We start from the raw sequence: 27,500 nt of genomic DNA on the forward strand, positions 1-27,500 counted from the left end.
ATTGAGCTATTGTGCAGTAAGCGTGCTGTCAGCATCCAGCAGTGGTCCAGGCTCCCCTGCTGTGGTCCAGGATTAAAATTCACATGTGAGCACCCAGTTGTGGTCCAGGATTATGATTCACACGTGAACACCCAGTTGTGGTCCAGGATTATGATTCACATGTGAACACACCACTCCTAGATCTTCCCACGCTTTCCCAACAAATTTGCAGCTAGATACATACAGGACAGGGGTGGAGTTAGCGGGCGGTGACGTTAGCGGGGGTGGAGCCATCACCTCTGTGGCCACCTGCAGGTGATAAAATGGAGGCAGAGGGGGAATTTTTTCACATCCTTCTATGCAGCGCACACACACCCACACCCACACCCACACACACACACACACACACACACACACACACACACACAGCTGGGATGTCCTTGATGCAGATGTTGGAGTCACCTATCTCCTCAGGTTAATGTTTTTCTTTTATCTGCTGCGTGGACAAGCCATGCAGGAATGCAGCTATCTGAGGAAGAGAGACATGAAGGCCCTGTCAGTAGGAAAAAAGGGAAACACGCACACTTGCGCGCACACACACACACACACACACACACACACACACACACACACACACACACATTCTTGTGCCAGATGGTTTTGGACACACCTACACTCATCAAACCCAGACTAGGACTTCTAGAAGCCTTTGTTTATCTGATTCTCATTCCTTGTTTTGTTCTTTTATTGTTTATATTGTTGTAAAGAGGATGATGCACCCCTTTTCCGAGTCTCGGTCTTCCACGTGCTCTTGGGGAGTTTTTCCTTGCCATTGTCACCCTTGGCTTGCTCACTGGGGGCTTGGACACATTTTCTGTTGTGCTCGCACTCTGTCTTTCATTTCTCTTTCTCACCCGTGTCTCTCTTCATTGTCTTTGTTTTGTCTCCTTTACTTCTCCTTTTCCTTCTCCCACATGCAAACACAGACACACACACACACACACGAGCAAGGGGCCGCACGCGCACACTCAAATACTTACACACACACACACGCACACACACACGCGCACACACACGCGCACACACACGCGCACACACACACGCACACACACACACACACACACACACACGCGCACACACACACACACACACACGAGCAAGGGGCCGCACGCGCACACTCAAATACTTACACACACAGACACACACACACACACACACACACACACACACACACACACACACACACACGCGCGCGCACACACACACACACACAGACACCCACGTGCACACAAGCACATGCATCCTCATTAAAGTTTCAGTTCCAGTTACGTTCCGGTGGTTAAACAAATGTAGACTCACATTCTTTTACGCGAACCTTTTACCACATTGATAAAAAAATCTAAACAAATGTTTTACCGATACTTTGAAAACTGTTGTTGGATGTGGTTGTGAAAAGGAACACAACCAAAGAGAGAGAGTGAGACGGAGAGAAAGAGTGGCCGGATACAGCTGGCTGTCTTGAGGTTGCAACCCTCTCATGTTGGTAATGTTGCGGTGTGAGCGACACCTAGAAATTACAGGGAGAAATGCTATAGGAGAAACTTTGCAGAGCAGCGGCTGCTGTATAAGCAGCCAGAGCGAGTGGGAGAAGGTACGATGGAAGAGCAAACTTTGGCCTCGGGCGACATCCGCTACATTTCCTGCTGGGAGCGTTTAAACTGGGGGAGGCGGTTTAGCTGGTGCTCAGGTGACTCAGTGACCGCATGGGCTGGTTTAGCAAGACTTCCGTGTGCATACACGCCTGTGTCCGCTTCTGTGTTTTACAAGCCGCTTCTGTGTGTGTGTTTGTGAGTGTGTGTATGTGTGTGCACGCACACGTTAAATCTTGAAGATGTGCTCATGGCTGTCAGTATGTGTGAAAGAGGTGTAGAAGATTTGAGGATGTGTGTGGTCGTTGTGTGTGTGTGCACGCACACGCGTGTCTGCAGGTGTGTGTGTGTGAGAGTCTGAAGCTTCGAATGTGTGTGTTTGGTTGTGTGTAGCTTTGAGCGCGCGCGCGTGTGTGTGTGTGCGTGCATGTGTGTGAGTCTGCAGCTTTGAGTGTGTGTGTTTGTGTGTGTGTGCATGTGTGTGCACGTGTGAAGCCTTGAGCTCACGCGTGTGCGTGTGTGTGTGTGCGTGTGTGTGTGTGTGCGCGTGTGTGTATGTGTGTGTGTGTGAGAGTCTGAAGCTTTGAATGTGTGTGTTTGGTTGTGTGTACACGTGTGAAGCTTTGAGCATGTGTGGGCTGGGTCCTCAGTACTTTCTGCAGTCAGGCCCACCCGTGAGAACAGTAAAGTGAGATGTCCTGCGCTGGTGCAATTTCCCACTCTATAGAAGTGATCCATCAGCCGGGTGCTGATCCAGGCTTGCAGACCCAGGGGACCAGGGCCCACCCCCCACCGGCTGCATGTTAGTGTTCGTGTTCTCCCCCATTACGTCTCCGCTGAGCTCAGTGTGCATTAAACACACTCGCCCTGATATATAGACTACGTCTCCCATGATCCTCCCCTCCAAGGCATGGGCCGCTTTCCTCTGCTGTATCCCGCATCAGCCTCCCCTCACCAGCACTCCGGTCCTCTCTGTCCTCCCCTTCATCATGCTGACAGGCGGGCGGTTGCGGCCCTCGGCTCGGGGGCCTTGCTACACCTCTTGAGTTTATTCTGCCTCCCCTGTCTGGCTTTTCTGGGGGTGTTGTGACTCTTCCAACCCACCCTGATTTTCCCCTGCTAGGGGCTCCGCATCCTGGAACCTGTCCGCCATGTCCTGGACCCTGTCCTTGCCTCCAACTGCTGACTGGGCTCTAACCCAGGCCCACGGTGCAAAAAGCTTTCCCCACAAAACATGAGAGATACAAACACGGGATTAGTAGACACTTGGACACACCATAATTACCTAACTACCTGCTTCTGCTGTTTCTGAGAACAGCCAACAGTATGTGGTAGGCCATGCTAAGCAGGCTAAGAAGAGTAAACAGATACTAAGTGCACCGCACATCCAGAAACAGTTATTTAGCTGCGTAGCTGGGAGCGCTACAGGTGAGGCCGTCTCGACGCTCCCCCGGGGTCGAACACAGGGAGCACGGCTTAAAGTGCTCCCGTCAGCGTTCCAGACACTCGTCCCACGCAGCCGACCCCTTGCTCACGCTGTCATGTTATCGGTCAGATTTGCCTCTCCCGGGAAGCAGCTTGACATTTCAAAAGCCTTTTTTTTAAACATTTTTTATGCCGCTGTGTACCGAAGTGCCGGTGCCATGACCCGGGTCTGGCCGGAGCAGGCGGCGTGGACTTGCGTGGCGTTTTTTTTTCACTGGTGCGACACGGATTGAAATGAAACTAATTGCACCCCTCCTAAAAATGCGGACTTGTCGTGTTGTCCTGTAAATAGAGCGTGTGTTTGCTGTGTCCACCCTCGAGGACAGTTTGCTGCCTTTGGTGTGGCGGTTAGTGCAGTTCTCGTCGATGATGCTTGGATTGATGTGCCGTGTGCATCCGTCTCATCACGGTGTTTAGCCATAACAAGCTCGCCTCTCGTTCGATGTGACACTGCAGCTGTTCTCTCGTCATGTCTGCTCTCATTCTCTATCTGGCACACATGCACACACACACACACACACACACACACACACACACACACACACACACACACACACACACACGGAAGCACACACATGCACGCACACGTACACATATTCTCTTTCTCACTCTCTGAGCATCAGGCTAAAGCAGGAAAGGGCATGCACACAGGAAGAACACACACACAATGAGAATTGTGATTAATGGGAGGTACACACACATTTATTAAATTTTTTTTTTTGGGCAGCGCGGCTGTGTATCAGTTTTCGACATGTTTGCAGAATTTGATAAGCCAGTCTGCTGAAGCCCTGCCTCCATCCTGTTTGGAGTCCCGCCCCCTGTACTGAGGCATTAGGACTGGGCTGTTATATTGTGCTGGGTAATTCTTTAATCTGTATGGTTGTGTTCTTTGAGTGATTGCTGTTGGATACAGCAGATTGACACTGCAACAAGGCTGTGGGTACGCTATGTTTACACTGGGTGCAGGTACGCTGTGTTTAAACTGGGTGCGGGTACGCTGTGTTTAAACTGGGCTTGTGTACCCTGTGTTTACACTGGGCGCAGGTACGCTGTGTTTAAACTGGGCTTGTGTACCCTGTGTTTACACTGGGCGCGAGTACGCTGTGTTTACAGAATTCTCGAGGAATCTCTATTCAACACCACACTTAAGGGTTCCTTATCTTCTTCATATCTATGCACTGTGATGCCTCCCGACAGCCCGAGAAATTGAGGCACGCTTTTCACAGCTTTTCCGTGTGGCTCTCGGACCGCGAGCTTCGACGGGGAGATTCCCGAGGCGAGCGCCCCAGTGCGGCAGCCGGCATCTCGTGAAACTTCGTATGCCTTTAACGGCCACAGCAGCACTGCACACCACATCCCCACTGCACCGCCCACCATCGTCTCTGGGGCCCTCGGCGGCCGCTAGGAGCACTGAGCCTTGTGGGGTTTATGTGGGAGCCTCGGGACAACTTCCCGCTTTTCCTCAGTCTGTTTTTTTTCTCTCGCTTTGTCTTCCTTTCTCTGCTCTCGCTACTCTGCCCATGGACTGTAGGTCAACTGGTCTGTGTGTGTGTGTGTGTGTATGTGTGTGTGTGTGTGTGTGTGTGTGTGTGCGTGTGCGTCATCCGTACCCTGAGCATTTTTCAGTGCCGAATATGTCTTCCCTATTCTGACTCACTTGGCATCATATCGTCCCCGAAAGTTCATTGAAAGAGACGAAAGAGGAAAGAATTTGAAAAACCATTCAGCTCTGAGGATCTGTCATGTGTCCACAGTGGTGGGAAAATGGGTATTTGATCTAAAAATGATATAGAGGGCCCTACCTAGAGCTCGGATCAGTACAGAACACATGCTTTTGCTACAGAAGTGCACTTTTCTGGAGTCTTGATGTACATCAGGACAGGAGTTGTAATTTAAGGAGCGCCCTCCGTTCTTTTCAATGGACGGAACGATGAGCGTTGTGTGATGGCCTGACGTTTCACTACGGCCCATCGGGTTTATGGCTGTCACTGGATTGACCTAGAGGCTGACCACAGCTGAGATTGGACAGTTATTTTTCTAATTTCCCAATGTCTTATTTTTGGGGAATAGTGGAGTAATTCCAATTCAATCTACAGAGGACTGGGGGACTTCAAGTAGATTAGGGCTTTGTGTTTGTGTATGTGTGTGTGTGTGTGTGTGTGTGTGTGTGTGTGTGTGTGTGTGTGTGTGTGTGTGTGTGCGTGTGTGCGTGCGTGCGTGTGTGCGTGTGTGTGTGTGTGTATAGAGTGCAGAATTGGTGGTGAAGTGCATGATTGCGGTGTGTGTGTGTGTGTGTGTGTGTGTGTGTGTGTGTGTGTGTGTGTGTGTGTGTGTGTCTGTTTGTGTGTGGGAGTGCAGGGCCTGGACCGGTGCCGAGTGTGATGAATCCTCTGTGGTTCTGGCAGCCAATTGCATCGTCTGTTTGGGCAGGTCCCGCACAACCGCCTGTAAAAACCTACAATGGGCTCATTGATCAATGAGGGCTGCGGACCCAGAGACACCGCACGGAGGAGATCAGCTCTTCTGGACGTTGTGGGGTCCATTCCCCCTGGGCCTTGTGTGCCGTGGCCCGGCCCGGACCGCAAACCTGCCCTGGAGAGTCAGCAGCCCGGAGAGCTGATGGAATAAATAAGCTGGAGAGCAGTGAGCGATAAGCGTGGCTCCTCTGCACAGTTTTATGGACTAATGGATAGTAACAGTCTCTACGATAGCCCCTTTAATCTGGAGTAGGCTTTTCCTAAATGGGCCGTCATTGGTTGAAAGTCCCCGCCCCCTCCCTGACTAGCCGCTGGGGGTTGTAGTGCTCGGTGGAGCATAGCTGCGGCAGTGGGTGAGTCATTTGTGCAGCAATTATTGTGAAGTGCGCATATGTGTGTTTGTGCGCGCGTGTACGTGCGTGTGTGTGTGTTCCATGTGTACCTGTGCGCTGATCACCCTCCCCAGTACCCCCTCCTCCTCCCGGGCTCGCAGGGGCTTGCTGCACCCTCGCCCCCCCGCCGCCTTCTCTGATTGGATGGCAGGCAGTTTTTCAGATCTCTCAGGAGTGTCACCTATACACACTCACGCTAAGGGAGGCGCTGCTTTATACGGAGGGGGGAGGTGTGAGGAGTTGGCAGGGTGCTGGTGGGGGGTGGTGGTGGTTAGGCGCTTTTATAACTCGGGTGGGTGCAGCTTGCCTCGGAGCGCCATGTCGCGGTGCAGTTCGGCGCTCCACCCGCAGCGCGGTTCCGGATCGTCCGTATGTCCTCCCTCTGTACATCGGGGGCACAAACACACTAACATTAACTCTGGAGTCTGGACTCCACCGACGAGCATCAGGAAACGCGGCTCATGACCCTCGAACGTTTGCAACAGCCGGACTCAAAAAGAACTGCTACAAAATCAGGACTCAAAATGGCAGCAGAGTGACAAGTGAGAGGAAGAGACAGACAGACTTCGTCTGCCCTTCACCAAGCTAATCAGGCAAAACAGCATATGGATTTGCCCCCCCCCCCCCCCCCACTGCTGAGCCACAGAAGGGCATGCGGCCGGCCTCTTCTGCCCCACTAGACTTGCAGATGGAAAACACCCTCGATGGCCTTGTCATCAGGCATTCTTTTAAGTAGGTCAATGCAAGGTTCACTCGCTCGCAGCTGAGCGAATCCGCTGCATGGCTTGGAAACACTCATGAATATTTATCAGGTTGCTTTTGTTTTGGTGAATTTGTCTCTCTCTCTTTTTTTCAAAGCTGTAGGATTACAATTACAAATCCAGCACATCTGTGCTTGTTTTTTTTCCCCTCTCGGTTTGCTTTTATCGTTGTAATATGAAAATGTATATTTCCATCGAAAGTACAGAGAGCGGTGTGTTTTGGGAACATTGCCAGGCTATTACTTACAACATGAGTTTGCCCACAGTAGTCATTGCCTTTGATCATTGTTGAAATGTATTTCCACAAAATACACGTGTGATCATGAATTAAATTTCAATTATCAGCATGAAAGGTGTTTTCCACATTTACCTCATTTCTCTCCTGAGCAAAGTATCTTTAAACTTTGGGGCGAAAGAAGGGAAGATTCTGGAATGGCTTCATGCCGTGTAAACAGCACGGGAGTGGTCTTGTCGGTGCTCATTCACCTGCGTGGAAGTGGGGTGTAAGCACATCGCATATGTGAACAGATATGCAGCGTCCTCTACGTGGCCCTGAGCGGAATTCTCCATGCTTTGTTCGGAATCGCCCGGAATTCTCTGGCACGTTGCGCTTCTCCACATTAGGCAACGTATAGCAGGTTACCTCAGCTACAGTAATATGACCTTGGGGGAGTGAGATGTCTCGCCTGCTTTGTTGAAGGATTATGGCTCACGCTGTGCAAACTCTTGTACTAAACTTTGCTTTAGTGATTCATTAAAAAAACAAAATCATCAGGTGTCTGAGACGAAGGGCATAAGTAGAAGAACAAGAAAAATCCAGTACACACTTGCACATTTTCAGCCTGTAACTGTGCAAACAAACTAATGATTTGATCACGTGCGACTCTGACACACAGGAAGTGACTCCTCACGTGGCCTCGGCATTACCATCCTGAGCATGTTCTGCTATGCATATTCCCCCAAATGTGCATCCGCGAGCGGAGCCTCTTAATGCCGCTCCCGCAGCTCCATGGCAACGGCGTGTCCGAGGAGTCCACTTCAGCCTTTACTTGACTTGATTGTGAAAAACAGACAAGGGCACGGCAGTAATGACTGTCCCCTGTGATCCATGGGCCATCGCTTTGCTGAGCCTGAGGAGTCAAGAAGACTTAAGAAGTTTGACAGTTCAGAGTATGCCCCCCCGCCCCCTCACACATGCACACACACACGCACACACACACTCACACACAAGCACCACCCCTCACCCCACTAACATAATGATGTGTTTGGATGTAACGATATTAGCACATTCAGCTCGGGATTGTCACCTGACAGAACACAGTGCAAATTCTCCTCACCTATGTCACCTATGTGAAAACACTTCTCCACCAGGGTGTAGGAAGGTTCTGCATGCAGCTGCTTCCTGGGCCACAGATGTTCCGGGCTTCTTCAGAGCTTTGAGTTTGCTCGGTGGTTTCTGTGCTGGTAATGATGGTAGTTATGACGGCTCGTGCCAGGCTGCTGAGTTCACTGTTAAGTCAACGTGTCTGATACAGTGTCAGAACAGAAGCTTTTTTTTTTTTTTTCTGGAATAGTTGGAGGAAATTGTAAAAGCTTTAAACCACTTGCCAAATGCAGTCACTGTCGGCGTGAAGTCTCTGGCCAACACAAATGACAGCTTATGCTCTATAAGGAGGAAGACTACCACTAACACAAAAAATAGCTTATGCTCTTTGACAGGACTATTTTGGGCTTCAACTTATTTCATATTGTTTGCATTCATTTTCCCAGCATTCAGTATTTCAGTCTGAACTTTCCTTTGACTTCCAAAATGTTCCAGCATTTGAATGTAGCACGCCAAGGTCAAGCTACCCGGAAGCAGCATGGGCAGAACAATAGGCCTCTGTGTATCCAAAGTGGATCATATCAGGTCAGGCAGGTTAGACCACTCCAGCTCATGGCTGGGTAGGAGGGGTGGAGTGGGGTACAGACTTGCGGAACAGGCCGTACCCAACGAGTCGACATGGGCAGATCCAGACTTGCCCAAAGGCTGTTGTAGTATCGTAATCGCCACACAATGGCACAGAGCAGAGCCAAGGCTAATCTCTATAGTGACTCCAAAACCATTTCACTGCACAGACCGGTATTAAGGGCAAAAAAAAAAAAGCTGTGAATCTATATCTATAGTATCAGAACACTGTAAGGGAAAGAACCGAGATAGGAGAGGATCGTGTTGCTGTTGCATCCTCAGGTGAAATGGCTTCGCTCTTCTTCCGGAAACGGAGAAAATTTGCGCTCACTCCACTAATCTCCGAGGCTTGGAAGTGCAGCACCGTGGTAATCAAGTCCCCCGAGATGGCGTTGTAATGTTCACTTTAGGCTTAGCTCAACCCACCTGAGTTTCAGAGAGCAAGAGAGACTGGTCTCTATGACAACTTCGCTGATCCCCTCAGAGAGAACGCAAAGGTCCATACTTGGATTTGGAAAAAAAAACAAAAAAACAAAACAAAAAAAACCCCCAGCATCAGAACTGCGGAAGCCTCAAGCCAGGGCAGCCCCACAGAGCCTAAAGCATGCTGTACCAATGTGAGGAACAGCAGGGTCTCCTCTGATGAGCAGTAACATGCAGCCAGAATCCCAGCAAACAGCAGCTTCAGACATAAAAAATCCCTGACAGGCTTAATATGGCAGACCTGCGCTTCTAGCTGTTTGTTGATTGAGGCGGTTGATTGTGAGGCTGAACACAAGGCATGTCAATAAAAAAAAAAGAATACATTTGAATTTTAAATAATTGTGAGTGTTCATTTATTAACATGCCTTAAAATATTACATGATTTAGTCCGCCACCTACAGGAACCGGTTGGACTCATAAAATATGTTCCAGTTCTACGGAACTGTTAGTCGGTGTGAACAAACGCCTGATGGACGTGTTGAAACTTGCTCTGTTCAGTATCGTGTTAAGTTGTCCTTGGGGGATTGAGCAGCTCTGAATACCTCCAGTACGGCCTCGCTTTCAGTTTGCGCAGAATTTGGCTACACCTCCGCTCCCGCCCAGGCAGCTGAGTCCTCCCTGTTCAGCTCCTCCTCAGTGGATTACAGAACAAAGTTCATAATTGTCAGTCATAATCGTAAGTTGCTTTGGATAAAAGTGTCAGGTAAATGTAAACTGTAGTTTACCTCTATCCTGGGTTTTAAATCAATTGTGCCTCTTGTCTGCATCTTTGGGTTGTTGCTTACAGTTTTGAGTAGGGGATCATTTCTTGGGATGGCTAGGTGCGAATCGTTGCCGATCCCCACCCCCTTTTCCCCGTCTTACGCCAATACGGCTGGGGATAATAATGACAAAAATAGCTTCCATGTTGTTGAGGTCACTGGTTTGTTTTCTTGGCTGACGCAGACACAGGCAACGGGACAGCAAGAGCCGGAGCCAACAGGCCAATTTGCCCTTTGGTTTCTGGCAAAAGTGGAGGTGCTGTTGACAGTGAGGATTGGGTAGAGAAGTTTAATGGTGCCATTGATCCAGCGCAGACAGGGGCCACACCCTGTGGGTGGCTTGCTGGCTGGCTAGATTGGAGGAAAGACAGGTGTTTGTTCGATAGCCATGCCACTTCCCTGACCCTAAAGCTATGCCAGGGAGCTTGTCAATCCTGTCAAACCATGAACAGTCCAGAGCCGACCAGCAGGCAGATCGCAGTAAGAGAGAGAGAAAGATAGAGTGAGGCAGACAGACAGAAAAAGGGCAAGAGGATGATGGAGAGGGATAGTTTGGAATAGTACTTGTAGGTTCCTGTGTACTGGGGGTAGCATTGAGATTTTAAACCAGGCACAGTGGGTGGACAGTAAAGGTTTGGGACACACCGCCTGTTAAAAAGCTTGGGAGGCGGAGCAGGAAACTCTTCTTAATGTTTATCACTACAGCTGTCAAAAAAAGGAATATACAGGAAGCTCATGTGGGTGAGAGTGAGTTATCTTTCCTGGGATCCACCTATTGTTTGGGCACAAAACAAAATTTGTTTCCTTCATTTCTTGTCTTTCCGAGTATTCTGGCTTCTCATATTTGTTAAGTCAGCTCCTGGGTGCCAGTGGATGGTTCCAGCATGCCAGCTGACCCTTACCCTCTGGGTATGCAGAACTCCTGGGCCGCTCCATGAGCGACAGTAATCTCAATCCGAGCTAATAGAGCTGTAGTGTCTCCCTGTGTCTGCCTCTTTTCTTTCTCACACCGTACTCTCTGATCAATAGTAATACACTGCTGTGATTTGTCAGCCACAGTTATTTATATATTTACTCCATGTGTCATCAAAAGGCATCAGTCAAAAACCATTTGAGGGAAGAGCCGGCCAGGCAGATCCAGCAAGGGGTCCGGCTTCACCCAGCGAGCCGGCTGAATTGATGCACTCTAAAGTTAAGCTGCAGAATATGTTTGAAACCAGAGGCTAATTACAGTCCAGTCTTGATGGCTGTTAATGGCACCGCCTTTTATCCCGCCGCCAAAAGCAGATCTTGAGTGCGGCAAAATTGCCTTGAACTCCACAATAATTATTAGCCGTGACTGGCCCTTTTACCTCAGATACTAGCCTTTATTTGCCCTGGGTACATTCAAGGGTTGTTTCTTCTAATTTCTGCCCCTCCCCCTCCTGTTCATTTCCTCTTTTCTCTGCTTCTGTGCCTCGTGAGGGACCATAAAACACGTTGTCTTTAGCTGTGGCCGTGCGTTCATCGTGGTGAACCATTCCTGGTTCCTGAGGGCTCTCTTGTTGGAAGAGCTGCTCTCAGCCTGCTGTGTTCCAAACCTTCAACACCAGCCTGTAATCCTATGAGTCCGACTTTTTTTCTCCTGCGAGAGCCCCTTTGCTGTCAACCCAAACCAGTGGAGCAATTACGTCGGAACCAGCTGCGAGACGGAGTGTCCAGACCTTCCCGATGACTTCCTACTCCATGCACTGCTCACACTGGTCTTCAACCCAGCCTGGCATTTAGCTCCGTCTCCTTCACCTTTCCTCCATCTAGGTGGTGGACCTCAGTCTGTAGCTCATGGACTTTTCTGCAAATACAAAGAACCTCGTGTCTAGCACACAACTGTTCCGATGTCTGTTAAAAAGTTTATGGATTCAGGCAGAGTAGCTATTAAGCAATCAGCTCACTCTTTAACCCATAAGGAGGCTCTAGAACGTTCTGCTTCTAATTAAATAATCATGTTGCTGTTTCTGCTCAAATGCAATCAGCCAGCCACAATAGCTTTCATTTGAGTGGCACTATACACTCCGCTAATGGCGCTGAAGCGTGGAGAGATTTTTTGAAATAATGAAAAGTGTCAGATGCATATCGTGTTGCAGCTGACTGCCGGGCAGGTCGGCGCGGAGTGTTATTGATAGAAGGACATGCATTAAGGCTGATCGCTTGGATTGAGTTTCCACCACACTTTGAAGTGGGACATGCAGTAACAGTCTATCTTGGGTAAGATGAGCCTACTGACTGGGACATTTCTATGATTAAACCCAAAGTTTGTTTTTATGTAATTGAAAAAGAGCAGAAACAGGATCTGGACACAGAACATTTTTAAGAGGTGGTTTTACATTGGAGTTGCATGATGTGGACTACTGATTTGACAATGCACATCAGTCCAACCACTTCCTCTAATGTTCTGTGTGTGAATGGATGGATGGGTGTGTTTTGTTAAGTGTGGAGAAGAGTGTCTTTATACCCAGCAGAGTAAATGTGCAGTGCAGTGGTGGTGAGCATTCCGATGGTTGTGTGTGGAACATGGATGGTGTGTGTGTGAGACATGAATCCCATTGGAAATAACCATTGCGGTCATTGCGAAGGAAATGGTACAGTCCATCGCTCTCTGAGCTCTGCCTAGAAACATAGAGTGTCTTCATGGCTGCCTTTCTCGGATGGAGTGCTCAGTGATCACGTGACGAATCACCTGTCTGTTCCAGCGTGTTTACTGCAGACCTCCATGATACTACTAATGGCCTTAATTAGAAGCATTACAGCCTACGTCACAATGCTATACACGTACCCCATTAAAAATGCCCACGTGGGTTTTCCGTTCAAATGACTGTTCAGATTTGCCAGGTTTCAGGGGACTGTGCAGAAAGCCCATCAGAACATCAGCAAATGTAATTACTCCTAATCAAAATATTGCTATAGCTAGTCAAACGTGCGCTTAACATGCTCAGAATAAATAGCATACTTGCGGGATTTTTCAGAACCACCTTTTACGCACGTCTCTCGCGTGCACTCGATGGGTCAAACGCTAAGTCTGTGTGTTAATTGCTCCCCGACAGGATGTTCTCTTTGCACTGTCCATTCCAGATGCCGCATGTGAATCCTCCGGTAATAAATCTACTGTAATGAGCTGCACGTTTCCCTGCCGGATCGCGTCTCACCACGATGACACCCCTACCGAACGCTTTCCCCCCCCCCCCCCCCATAGTCGCTACTATTAGCCATGCTCTTTCATAGCTCCTACACCTCTCTTTAAATATGCGTGTGTCCCTCTCGCACACATCCTCCGTCACCTCGCATTAAATATTGATTTTCTTTGTCCTTTTTGCTCATTCTTGTCATGAGCGCCTTCCCCGCCGCTAGGTGCACGGCACCATCGCAGCCGTAGAGCGCTGCGGTCTGGAAGCACGTCATCGGGTATTTGGGATAAACGAAGTAGGCCATGGGTAGACATCCGTCTAGTTCAAATGTCAACAAGTTTTGTTGTTGTTTGGGTGTTTTGTTTTTGTTTTTTATGACACTGTGCGTGCATGTGTGTGTGTGTTCTGCTGCCTCTGACCTCACCATCATCATAAAAGAGCATGCAGGCCAGCTGGCTTTGCTGTTATTTTATTGTGTTATACTATCACATGGCCGATCTGAGAGCATGCTGTTCCTTGGTTGTCTTCATTGGTACCTGCTGATTATTAGCGATCCTTTTCCTTTAAGAATTTTTTTATATAAAAAGTTATTTTTTTATTATTTGTACTCACCAAACTGAAATTGGAAATTCGATCAAATCTCCAAAAACTAACATTCTAGACCAGTATTTATTCGCTCGGATTCACCTGTTTAATCAATTTCCTTATCAGCAGTGAACTCACATTTTCCCATGTCATCAGCGTTTCGGATTGTGCCTTCTCGAGATTGTGTCTGGAGTCTTGGCTCTTGGGAGCAGATGGAAGCTGATTCAGGATTTGGCATGGAAGCCCCCGCCAATTTCCTCGTCCTTCTCACCCTGGTTGCCTGAGCTTGACCACCTTTTCCCGTGCCCCCTTTTCCGGACCCCTCCGGAAGTGGGGTCCCCACATCTACAGACTCTCCCGTCCACCAACACACCGCTTTTTTATGGCCTTTATGTAACTGTCCCCAAACACCGCCGCGTTCCGCCGCATTCCGCTGCTTGTGTCCATCCGTGTGGTGTGACGCAGAGCTGGCCAGGGTCTCGTGCTGCGACTAACGAGCTGCCTCCCTTTCCAGTACTTCAGAGCCTCCGTCAAACAGGCTCGCGGCGCGGTGTCTAATGTTCCTGCTTTTTGTTGGATGTGATGGAGAGGCATTTATGAAGTCTCTATCGGGCGCGGCGAATGTGTTCAACAGCAGTGAATAGACCGGCCTGCTATTGTCTGAGTGCCGTGTTCTGCTTAGCATGGGTTTAACTCCCCAAACTCTTTTTCACTCACTCACACACACACACACACACACACACACACACACACACACACACACACTTACATTCAACCCCCCCCCCCCCCATAAATCTCATCAGAGCCATCTCACCTCCTTTATCCCCACAGAGAGCGTTCTTCGCAGGCTGGTAATCCATTACTTAAGACCCCCTCACTAATGGGCCAGGTTCCTGCTCGTTTCATTGATTGCTTATTTTCGACACTAAGATGTTTAACAGCTGTTATAGATTTAGCGCTGCAGGACGTGGCTTCCTTGTTTGAAAAATGGCCATTTACGTGCATGCCGGTTCCAGAGGGAAGTGTGCGTGATTAGGGTGGTGCCTCGCTAAGCTCTCCCTTTTTAACAACTATTTCTAATCTTACGAAGGACTTGTTTACAGTCACGCTGTTTGTTGTTTTCCTCGGTGCCGATCCTGAACGAGTGGACGGGTTCACCGTGGCTTCTCTAGCCGCTTGCACACGCGACGGAGGTGTGTTAAGTCGCCATAGTGCTGCCGAAGACGTTTACTTTGTAGGCTACTGTTACTGCGGGCTGGCAGCCTCTCCATGCGCCTACCTGGGTGCTTAAGTGAAAGCAGAAATGCTCGATCAACGTTTTACCGAAATGAAAGATTTTTTAAAAAAGGCTCTGACATGGTATAGAATGTTCTCATATTCAAAGTACTAAAATACCAAAGAGGCTCGAGTACTACTGCATGTGGATAACATTCGAGCTGTCAGCGTATTGGTTGGCTGGTAATGAACAGGGACCAGAAGTCTAGATGAAGGATGGAGGAGACATATGTTTGACACATTAGGCATCTTTATTGGCTTGTATAGGTGCTGTGGGAACTTGTATGACACACCGATTGTCCAGCTTTCTTTGCGAGCCTGAAAATATAATTGGACATGGTAACTGATGGGTCTAATTCATAGCTTTTTAAACTTTAAGTAACAAGGGTTTTGTTGGAAGTCTAAAGTAAAACATTTAACCATAATACGTATGGGTGTAAATGTAGGTGGCAGTTCAATATACTTAAGTACAAGCACTTCAAGTTGTAAAGTAAAATAAACATCGACATAAAAGAAGGATTTGTTTCTCTTGCCTTTATATTTCATGTGCAGCACAGAAAAGCATGCGCGCACTCTCAGACACACACACACCCACATTCACAGTTCACGCCTCGCTTCCTCACTAGATGCTACAGCTGTCTGTTATATACGGGCATGCATTATTAATTCAGATGTGGTCCCGAGTAAAGCCTGCTACAGCCATTTCTTCTCAGGTTTCTGGGCAGGTGGCGGGCAGCCACGTCTCAGCTGTTCTGACCCCTCTACGGCTCGTGCTGGTGTTCACCTCTCCTGCTCCCTCTGCCGATAATCAGGTCGTGTTCAGGGGCTTCTGCCCGAGTAATTATTGACCACAGCCGTTGGGTTCACTCCCCCTCCCCCCGCCTTGTTTATCTTGTGCAGACAGGTTGCTTTTTATCTGGTATCAGGGATGATGTCATTCAGTGATGGGGCAGGTAGTTACAGAGTTGTTTGTTCCTCTTTTGAGCGCAACCGAAACCATGACGATGCCCTTGCCTATGTACTCAAGTGTGTTTGTACTTGTGTGTGTGTGTGTGTGTGTGAGAGAGAGAGAGAGAGAGAGAGAGAGAGAGAGAGAGTCTCAGATGTCCCTGGCCTCTTTGTTTATAGTGGATGCTCACTTTTGACCCCTCAGCGTTTTATTTTGGGCTATTAGTGTGCCAGAAACTGACCGTGTTTTTGGGGTGTGTGTGTGTGTGTGTGTGTGTGTGTCTGTGTGTGTGTGAATTTAACCAAGGTCACATATAAAAAGAGACACCAAAGCCTACTGATTTCCCCTGAACAAACACACACACACACACACACACACACGCACACACACACACACACACACACTGGAAAACCCTTTAGTGTTGGTTTCTACCTGCTTGGTTAGAGCTGGTTTCTACCTGCTTGTTTAATAGTTGAGGGGGTTAAGCCTCCATAATGACAGGATTATAAAAGGGGCTTGCACTGTACCTGTTAAATCAGCAAGCCTCTTACTGCACAGATCACAACAGGTATGAATCCTGACAGACCACACTTCAAGAGATGAACTGTTATGTGTTTAAAAATAGGCAGAGAAAGTGAAAATGAGGGAGAGAGAGATACAGAGGATGAGCAAAGGGAAGCGAGAGAGCGAAAGATTAAGAGAGGTTCTAAGGTGCTGGTACTGCCCCTTTATTATTTCTAAACATCTCGATAGGGGGTCTGTGCGGGTTCAGCCGGTCAGGACCCCGGAGGGGAGGGAGGGAGGGAGGGAGTGTGTGTGTTTGTGTGTGTGTGCGCTGTACCCTAGAGCAAGTGTTATGCTGTATCCACCCGGTATAAGCCTGCACACCGGGGAAGAGAGTGCAGCTGGAGGGGGTCTCGCTGTCACAGCTCTGTGGCGCTCGGATCAGTGTGAGGGGGCCTTCGACCGGCCAGATGGCAGACCGCCTTCCTGAAAGTTGGCCACTGAGAAATCCATTGCTGTGTATAAATATGTGTGTGTGTGTGTGTGTGTGTGTGTGTGTGTGTGTGTGTGTGTGTGTGTGTGTGTGTGTGTGTGGAGAAAGACAGCGGTGGTGGCCATCTGCTGCTTCCCTCTCCACCTCTACACCTTCTCCACCCAAGTGCAAATATTTATGCAGGCAGATGCAGTAGGTGCAGCTACACAGGAATCCAAAGGTTGTGTGTGATGGAGGGAAGTAAGCAGAGCACTGACGGTCTCACACACACGCACACACACACACACACACACACACACACCAGAGCAGGAGAGAATGTGCGTGTGGGCGGCTGCAGATCTCATTAGTGTGTTGGTGTCTGCTCTCCGTCTCGTTTTCCTCTGCTAATTTGATCCAGTGGTGCGACACAATACCCCACTTGAACCGACTCTGTCCACCTCGAGGTGAATCCAACGCTTAGCAACAGCCCGGCTCGCATACAGCTCGCATACAGCTTGCTGGAGGGGAGCCCCGCCTTCCCCCGTCACATGGGCCGGCGGCGCCGTTGGACTGCCCGTCCCACACCTGGGTGAGGATGATCTAAACTTGTGAGCAGACCCGCCGTGGTACTACGCCCTTCTACCACACACCCTCTAGCTTGGGCTACAGTTTAGGCTCGGTTTAGGGAGGGTGGGGTGGAGTGGGTTGTGTGTGTGTGTGTGTGTGTGTGTGTGTGTGTGTGTGTGTGTGTGTGTGCGGGTGCGTGTGTGTGTGCGTGTGTGTGTGCGTGTGTGTGTGTGTGTGTGTATATATATATATATATATATATGTATGTGTGTGTGTGCGCCTAAATTGCACAGTGGCAACAAGTGTTCGAGAAGGTAGTCAGAAGCCCTCTCTCTTGGTTTCTCTTTGTTCATCTCTCTCTCTCTCTCTCTCTCTCTCTCTCTATCATCTCCCTTACTCATCCAGTTCATTATCATACTGGAAACCTTGATTGTACAAAACAGGTTTTTCAGATATGCTTTTGAGAGACTGCTAATAAGACACAATGGGCATATTCTGGCATGACCAACCGCATTTACTGCTGGCTGTAGTTGTGGTTAGAAAATTATAATTTCATCAGTGAAACTGGTATGTCTGCTAAAGCAAACCATTGTTTCAGTTTAGATTTTTCTTTTTTTTTTTGCCAGCATCTAAATCTAGTATGAAAGGCCTCCTATAAGTTCACAGTGGCAGTTTGTATCCTCTTGAGTGAGGGCTTTTTTCCTCCCTGACAGAAACAGCCTTGCTGAGGTCCATAGTCAAGATAGGTGAGTGCAGAAGGGGGTGTTTTTTTCAGACCCTTGAATGGTTGTAAAATAGCTTATCTGTTGCTCATTCTCACAATTTAAACAGAAAAAAAGGTTCAAACAAACAGCAACAGCAAGAAGGAAAACGCGTCTGCTTTACCGGCCACAGCGCTGCTTAGCGTCCCTGTCCGCAGCGGACGCTCGGGATTGCGGGTAAATTGAAAGCTCAGTGCCCAGTATTTTCAAGGTTTCTTTCCCCATGCCCGAGGACAGCGTGGGCGAGAAACAAACACAGGCCCCGCGGATGAAAGCAGCATGTCATTAACCACCCATGTGGTAATTACACGGACGGTGGGCCTGTAGCTAACGGCGGTGACAGAATGCAGTAATGGCAGGCTTTGGCACGCGCGCCCCCGTACGCCGGTCAGACCCCCTCCGCCAGATGAGAGGCCTCGGAGTCGCTGTGTCGCGCCGGCCGCTGACCCCTGGAGGCAGACTGGCCCTGATTAACACAGCACGGAGAACCTAGTGGAGACAGAAGGGGAGTGGTCACACGCAGGGGGGTGGGGTTTAGCTGTGCTCGCTCATCCCCACAGCTAGGTTAGGGGAGTTGCAAAGCCAGTCTTCTTATCGGTCCAGCTAACAATGACAGCATGTAGTTGCATACACTTTGCTAATTAGAATGTCCTAGTTTTTAATATGAACACGTCCGTGTATAATTTGGCCGTGTTTTTATATGAACATTCATGTCCGGAACGCCCCAAACAGCACGTAGGCAGCGTCTGACTGTACCCTTCTCCTGGCTTTTGATATTCTCAGCTCCCCTCAGTTGTGGGCGGAGTCTGCAGAAGGGCGGCGTTTCCCCTCTGCTGTTACTTCCTGTCTCTCTCCCTCACATCAGACATTAGGTGTACATTTCCCCCGACTATATGACAGGGAGGCTTCTGCCACACCTGTCGGGACATCGATGTCCCGACGCCCGGGACGAGCCGACCCAGCCGCAGGCATCCTCCGAGGCAGGCGGGGCGCCCTGCCGGCCTCCTACGCCGTCAGACTCCATCAGCCGATCGATCCGTCACACGGCGCTCCTGTCGGAAATCACCCCGCCCCCGCGCGGGTAGAGGAGAAGGAGAGGCGAGCCGCTGGAAGCCTTCTGGCGCGCCCGGCCGGGGGTCTGCGGTACGGTGCGCACAAGCTGGCATTGGGCGAGCTGATTGGACACCAAAGTGAGAGAGTGCTTGGCGGGCGGGGGGGGGGGGGTGGGGTGTATAGCAGCAACAGAAAGGCTCTCCATTATTAAACACCACAGAGGCTTGTCGGTCCTTGAGAGAGCTTCTCATTTGATAAAAATCATAACAAACACACACACACACATATATATATTTACACAACAGCCAGGCGCATTACGCCTGCCAGTTACTGACTGAGTCTTTGCCTGGGAATGAAAGGCCACTTTCAGCTGTGCCGGGAGATTGTGTCAGGTTTCGCTCCGGCTTGTCCCGTGAATTCAGATGAATTTCTCTTAGTCATGCAGTGGCTGCAGCTCTGCTCGGTCCCCCGTGATGTGAGAGCAGCCGTGAGCTCAGCGCCGTGACGCTGCATCTCAGTCGTTGGAGGTTCGCCCCAGGGCCTGTCCTGTAACCAGTTCCTCCACTTGCCTTTAAAATGGCTTGGAGGAAGTGGGGGGTGGCAGCGAGGCTGGACATATCTGCTGATTAAACGCCCTTCTCAGCCACACCTGCAGACTGAAATACGTTTTTCCCCCCAGTATGCTCAATACACTGAATAGTTTCTTTGGATAAGATGCACTGCCGGAAGGGCATTTTTGAGCATGTCTGGGGCATGAATTAGTGAGGCAGTTAAGTCCTCTGACAGAGGGCCTCTATAGACATAAGATAATTACTTCTTTGACTAGCCGTAATTTTTGTGTATTTGTGAGTGATTGGTGTGTGTGTGTGTGTGTGTGTGGTTTGGGATGTGTCTGTGCAGAGAATGAGTGCTGTCTGACAGCACCTGAAGGCTTAGTGAAGTCAAGGGGAGATAAATCTCGCCTGGGCCTCTTAAGATAACCCAGATCTGTTAAAGACAACAGGAGCCAGGAGCACTCTGGAGACACATCTGTCCACTGCCATTGTGTGTGTGTGTGTGTGTGTGTGTGTGTGTGTGTGTGTGTGTAGCTTGCCACTGAGGAGAATGCAACAGTAAGAATTAAATAGACACTGACATCTTGGTAGGGAAGCAGCAAAAGGTAAAGTGAAGGATAGAGAAAAGAAATTCCCAGAAAGGATGAGATGGGAGAAAGGGAAAAGAGGGATCAGAGTTAACAGGGAGCGAGGGAATGGAGAGTATGGGGGGGGTGCGAAAGAAGGAGCGACAGAGAGATGGAGTGAGCGAGAGACTTGTGGTGACATTGTGGGATGTAGAGGTGTTGAAGACCACCGATCAGACAAAAGACCGGTGGGGCTTTTTCTTGAAGGGACGGAGGCTGGGAGCCTGGAGTGGAGCGCGGGGACAGGGTGTCATTGTTTTTTCCCCAGTCGTCGCGGATCTATTGTCACATTGCCCTCAAATGGCTCTGAAGTCCCCGGAGCACAGCTAATCCCAGCCAGACTCCAGCCAATGGCTAACTGCTAACTGTTCTAATGTGACTACGTGCCTGTTTGTTGCCGTGCCGTACACCACGAGCACTCTTTGGGGGGGGGAACCCAAACTGTAAGCAGGAACCCAAACTGTTACATTTAATAGGTGCTCCAGGCAGTCACAAGGCAGTTTGTGAGTGAAAAGTAATTAAAGCTGATGAGGTCTGGGTTTGGAGGGCGGGGCCAGGGCCTGAGGCGGCGTGGGATTACCTGGGAGAGAGTTTGGAGGGCGGGGCCGGTGGGGGTTGTTAGGGTGGGAATGGGGAGGGGGTTGGAAGGCGGGGCCAGGTGGGGTTGTTTGGGAGGGGCTTTGGAGGGCAGGGCCAGAGCCTGGGGTTGGTGTTCGTAGTGCCTATTATCCTTCCTTATCAGGCATGCAGCAAGCATCGAGCTCCAGCCAGCTTGCCTGTAAATTCCTCTAACCTTAAAAAGAGGGTAGAGTGTGCAGCCGCTGCTGCTAGGCTGCTAATGAGGTCTGCTACCTCCAGCACTAAGGGAGGTCGTGTTTCAAGCACTTATGTTCCATGACTGTTGTATGTGTGAAGTACACTGTGTAACTGGTTCACCAAGTTACTAGCCCTTTCTCGGATTAAATCTGTTCTAAATGACTGATGGTAGCTTGTCTTGTTCTTTGTACAGTAGTGAGATGTATCCACTGGCATCTTCTGCATAATTGTTGTGTCTCTCTCTCTCTCTCTCTCTCTCTCTCTCTCCAGAGGGAACTGGTCAGTCCGTACAGATGGACATGGTGAAGTCAGGCTTCGTGGGCTCCACGGTGGAGCTCCGTTGCCTCTTCATCAACAGCAAGCCGCCGGTGAAGATCTCGCAGGTCACCTGGCAGAAGTTCTACAACGGCACCAAGCAGAACGTGGCTATCGCCAACCCGGCGCTGGGCGTCTCCGTCCTACCACCGTTCAAGGACCGCGTGAGCTTCAAGCACCCAGTGCGCCAGACCACCCCCTCGCTCGAGGACACCACCATCATCTTCAACGGCCTCCTCCTGTCAGACGAAGCCGCCTACATCTGTGAATACACCACCTTCCCCGCGGGGAACCGGGAGAACATGGTCAACCTCACCGTCTACGGTACGCCCACCACCCCTGCCCAGACTCGGATTTGGACATTCACCAAGTTGCCAGTCTGTTATGCACAAACACTCTATAACTGTGTACTCAGAAGTTCACTGGTCGATAGCTTGTCCTGTCTCTTGCAGTGCTACCATATCCTCGGTGGCCTCTTTTATGAACAACTGTGTGGTTTAAGCTGCATCCACAGTTGTTTGCATTAATGCCATTTACAAGTGCCTTTAAAGTATAAACGCATATTAAAAGCGCACGGTTACCACCTGTCCTTTGGTCTAAACAGCATGCCCATAAAAGGGTCCGATAAAGGCCAACTCAGTGTACACATGGTCCAGAACTCCAGAGCACAACAGTGGTGGCAGGAGTGTTGAATTACAGGTTCCTGACTGCAAAACCGATGTCCCACTCCGTTTCATCACTCACATGTTTGGAGTGGATGGTTCCTCCCAAGCTGATCAGGTGGTGCTCTGACTGACGTGTATTCCGTAAGCCGATACACCCTTACCTCTGCACAGAGCGCCTTTGTTTCCACTATCTAAACAAATTATGGCAAGCATACCGCAGACGTGATGTTTTTCATAGGGGACCTGCTGGACCAGTTGATTGTGTCATCTGATTTTACGTGTAACCGTAGCTACTGAACCAGCAGTGATGGTTATTACCAGCACTGAATTATTAGTGCGTCGGATCGGTCCTGTCTTACGGCGGCCATGAGTTGTGTCGCAAGCGCAGCAGAATTGCAGGCGAGTGTAAACGTCTGCGTGCTGTCTGTGGACGTTGCTTTGACGCTGGCATCGGGGAAGTCGTGCGGCTGCTTGGCACACATGTGGATGTAAAGGGGAGTTATTTTCTGCATTCTTATATTTTTACCCGTGGTCGGTGTTTGCCGAAAGGGAAGTCCGGCGCGTCCTTGACTGCTCCCGGGCTGTGTTTGTAATGTGCTTGTTTGTAATGTGCTCGGTTCAGAAGTTTACTGAGCTCGGGGTGTATCGATCGCCTCTCTCGCCAGAACAGAGAAAGCACTTCTCCTTCACTGTGCCCTCTTTACCTCCGACGCTCATTCAGTGCACAAACACACGCACGCACACACACACACACGTATGGAAGCACACGTGCAAAAACATGCGGACTCAGGCAAAAACACACACACACACCACACACATTAAGACAAGTCATGCTCCCGTTTCATTAGTGTATATAAATGGCTGCACTAAAAATCAATAAAATCACTATGCCTCATTTTCAGCATTAGATTTAGTTACCTGTGAAAAGAATAAAGACCTGATTGTGTATGTGAGAGCAGTGGAGGGTGCATGCCATGCACAGGGGGAGTGAAAGAGAGAGAGAGAGAGAGAGAGACATTACGTCAGCATGCGTAATGGTTTGTGCACCTGGCGTGTTTGCGGGTGCAACATGAAAAGTGCTGGTGTGGGTTTCCTTCGGCCTGGCTGAGGCAGCACCTCTGCCAGAGTGGCTCAGTTCCGTGAAGCAGCAGTGCCACGTGCCACTCTGCAGAGGCCCAAGCTGGTTGTGCCAAACCCCAGAATGAAGATAAGGAGCTCTGAGTGCTTAGAGTCCTCCTTATGTCGTATCAACCCATGGCACAAAACCTCTACTTCACCACCATCGTTATCCCATTGACAAACACCCGCATCACACGTACAAACACACACACACAAGTCTTCTCTTTAGATGTGGGCCTTGTTAATTGATAATTGGCAGCCTTGAAAGACTCTAGATTGGAAGACTTTGGGCATTTGGAAAGTGGCTGTTGCATCTGCCTGAGCTTTTGAATTATTTGTTTACTTTGGACAAGATTCGGGGAGGGTGGGTGTGCACTGGATATTCTTGAGTAGAATTATCCCCCACACACACACAAAAAACACGACCACCACCTCCACAACCTCCATCTTGCCAACCCTACTCATATCACCCCACTCCCCCACTCCCCCGCCCCCGGGTTTTCTCGTGCGGCCTGATTGGACAAGTTCATTTCTAAATGCCAGCGATCGGAGCCTGAGGCAGAGACACAGACAAGGTGCAGTTGAGAAGATATTGGTTTTATATGAGTAATAAAAACACCTCTCTGGCTTTTTTTTTATTTCATTATTGAAGTTTAACAGGCCGTTTTATGTTCCCTGCACTAAATCATGCTCTCCGGGGTGCCGCACCTGAGCAGAATGCAAATTTCTACTATTTAATTGTTTCTGACGTCGCGTGCACACGCGCCGCGCCGCACCACAGGACACTTACGTCTTTTCTGACCTTTTGCAGCTCGCCCCCAGTCCCAGATGACCCTCACCATGCCCACCATCATTGCCCAGAAACACGACAAGATGAGGGTGGCGACATGCCTGTCGGCCAATGGGAAGCCCCCGAGCGATATCAAGTGGGAGACGCAGCTAAAGGGCGAGCCCACGTTCCAGGAGTCGCGCAACCCCAACGGCACGGTGACCGTGCGCAGCGACTACATCCTGGTGCCGAGCCGTGAGACGCACGGCCAGAAGCTGACATGCGTCGTCACCTACCAGACCGAGCGTTTCGCCGACACCGTCATGCTCAACGTGCAGTGTAAGTGACAGCCCCGCCCACTTCTGGAAGCCCCGCCCCACCCCGGGGGTTTCCAGGGCCAAACAGCCGAGTCTGAACATGTTTGCAAACATGGCACATGTTTGAAATGGCAGATGTTTATCGATGAGGAAACACCACACACACACATACACATACACACACACACACACACACACACACACACACACACACACACCTTTTCGCTCCGCATCTCCAGAGATGCAGCAAAGTTTTGACTATGCGTTATCTGGTACCTAGTGTACAGTGTTCTGATAAGAAGACACTTTTCCAGGAAGTAACGTGTTTGCTCTTCAGAAAATCACAGGGACACAGGAAGGAAAGGCGCTGTAGGAAATGGCACCGCCTGCACGGTGGAGGCTACAGTAATAGTTTGAGTTCGAGGGAGACGAGACGATCAGCGAAAGGTAAACGGAATGGCCTCTGTAACCCAGACCCATTCATCACCTGCTGTGTCTTACCTAACCGAAATGACCCCGAGCCTGCATCCTTGGGAGTCTGATTTCTGCATATCAGCAGTCTTGGTCCACTGTCTCGCCTAATGTGCACCTGCAGGACGAGGCACTGTCCCGCCTCAGGTGCCATCACCGCGGCTGCCGTTGCCGGTGTTTACGCAGAGCACATGATGCTCATTGTAAACCCTGGGAAATGCCCATCTCATCCCCGTTACCCGGGAAACGGCATATGCACGAGCAACCGTACACCTGTGGTACCCCACAGACAGCTCTTCTGGTAACCGGGGTTTATTGAGGGGAGGATAGTGCAGTTTCTGCCCTCCTTTACCACTTACACACACACACACACAGTCACACACACACAGCACACGTCAATTCTCTCGATATGGCTGAGTGCGTCCAAGTCCGAAACAGGCACCACAGGCTTGGTTAACACCTGAACCTTTCCCGTCCCAGACTGTAATGGCCGTTAAAGCCAAATGTACACAGGCCTGCTGCTACTGCTGACCTCATTCTGAAACAACACGTGCCCTGAGACGCTCTTTTCTAATCTTAAACAGTGCCATTGGCGTACTTGTGTACAATAGATTTTCACTAATGAAATTGGGATTACAATGGAGATAAAAAAAAAACTGGAATAAAATTGAACAGAGCAAAATTTTCCATTATAATTTGACAAAATATTTAGAAAAGCTAATATTACAGTTCCAAGCATGAAAAGCTCCTCTGTGGTTTCTGAGCGAGTCTTCTCGGCCACCGTCTCATGATGTTATATTTTTTAGATTTTTTTTTTGTGTCATTTTCAGGGAGCTTTTTTTATTCAAACTGAAAAATGTGTTGAACACTCAAAATCCTCACGCGTGTCTAAAAATAAGCCTATAGCTAGCTATAGTGCGTGTCTTTGTTTTGGCGTGTGCGCTTAATGAAGGTGTCGCTTTGCCTCTCCCACAGACGAGCCCGATGTGAAGATCAAGGGCTTCGATGGGAACTGGTACCTGAACCGTCAGGATGTGAAACTCACCTGCGAGGCAGATGCCAACCCAGCCGTTACTGTCTACCAGTGGAAGCTGTGAGTTAAGCTGTTCTAGGGCTTCCCACCTCAGACGTTGCATGCACCGCCGTTTCATTAAACTTTCAATGACAATACACGACGTTGGCAGTTTAGCACTCACTTGCAGTGAAGTGAGAACAAATCGCATGTGTCCAGTGAGGAGCTACAAAACAACGTGTGATGTGTGATGTCACTTGGAGGAAAAGGACTGGCGCGCAGGGGCTCGGAAGGGGTCGTCTAGACGGACAGGGAAGCACGGAGCCTCTACGGTTCCTGAGCATGCCATCAGACAGGCAACAGCGTGCAAAGCAGTGGGCGTGGCGCTCCACCTCACCCACCTGAACCTCTGCCTTCTCCTGGAAGCTATCGCCATGGCATCGACTAACAAACGATCGCTGTAAACACGCCCCCCCTGCGGTTTGCTTACGCTGGGTGGAACGCATTCTGCGAGATGACCCGAGCAAGCCCTCAGGTTGACTCGACTTTCCTAAAAACGGCGCCCGGCACATGACCCTGGGCTTTCAGAAGGGATGTTGGCACGGTCATTTGGCCCGTCGCGGATTTCTTCCTGTAAGGAAATGCCGAACGAAGCACAGCCCAACAGCTGGGCAACAGCGGAAGGGGCTCGCCGCAAGGTGCTGTTTAAAAATGGGCGAATTATACGGCGAAACTGGGAGATAAATGTGGCAATTTGTTGCATAATTGCGGAGAAAGAGTAGAGGAGCCGTGTCAGTGGGCTGGCGTGGAGGTGGACTGGTGACTGCCGGATCGCTAGACGTGGCAGCCCAGCAGACCCGGCTGGATTTTAATGAGCGAGAGGGGGGGAGGGGGGATGGAGAGAGAGATGGAAAGAGAGATGGAGAGAGGGAGAGAGATAGAGGCGGGAGGGGGGGTGTATAATGTATATAAGGCTGCATTCCATAGCAAAGGGCACAAAAACAATAGTCCTCTCTCTGGCGAGGACACAAAGCCCAGTCTGTAGAGAAAGAGAGAGGGGGGGGGGGGGGCAGATGAAAATATGCAGTTTGAAAATGAACGTGAGAGGTGGAGAGGAGGTTGAAGGGGACGAAGAGAGAGAGGGTGATGTAAGAGGGAGACTGAAGTCAGGAAGTGAATGGGCAAATGAAAAAAGAGGAGGGGAGGAAGGGAGAGAGGGAGGGAAAGAAAAAAGAGAGAGAGCGTGCGGGCAAAGCTATGCAGCGTAGGCGGGAGAGGGAGAGAGAGAGGGATGAAATAGAGACGACGAGGAGGAGAGCGAGGGAGCAGGGCGCTCCAAGGAGAGAGGGATGAGGGAGAAAGAGAGCCGGCAGGAGCAGAGAAGGGATGGAGAGAGACGGAGCCGACAGATCCGAGGGGGACAGGCGCTGCCGCGCTGCCAAATGCGTCGTGAAGGTTCCCCAGAGCAGCTTTCTGGAGGTCGTCAGCTCCGCACGCACACATAGACGCACGTGCACAGACACACGTGAGCACACATCAGTGTAACACGTGTAGAGTAACGCACAAAGGGTGCA

At 49.9% G+C, this 27,500-nt stretch overlaps 1 protein-coding gene across 1 annotated transcript in view; it reads left to right on the forward strand.

Annotated features, from left to right (window-relative positions):
* The window catches only part of nectin1b (nectin cell adhesion molecule 1b), a 78,377-nt gene that overhangs the window by 30,592 nt on the left and 20,285 nt on the right, over positions 1-27,500 (forward strand). The window contains exons 2-4 of the mRNA XM_027021072.2: positions 21,529-21,897; positions 24,169-24,465; positions 25,890-26,007. Of these exons, the coding sequence (XP_026876873.1) occupies positions 21,529-21,897; positions 24,169-24,465; positions 25,890-26,007 (784 nt within the window). The remainder of the gene's footprint in view (positions 1-21,528; positions 21,898-24,168; positions 24,466-25,889; positions 26,008-27,500) is intronic.

The sequence above is a fragment of the Electrophorus electricus genome, chromosome 4 (assembly GCF_013358815.1).
Source record: "Electrophorus electricus isolate fEleEle1 chromosome 4, fEleEle1.pri, whole genome shotgun sequence".
Taxonomy (NCBI): Eukaryota; Metazoa; Chordata; class Actinopteri; order Gymnotiformes; family Gymnotidae; genus Electrophorus; species Electrophorus electricus.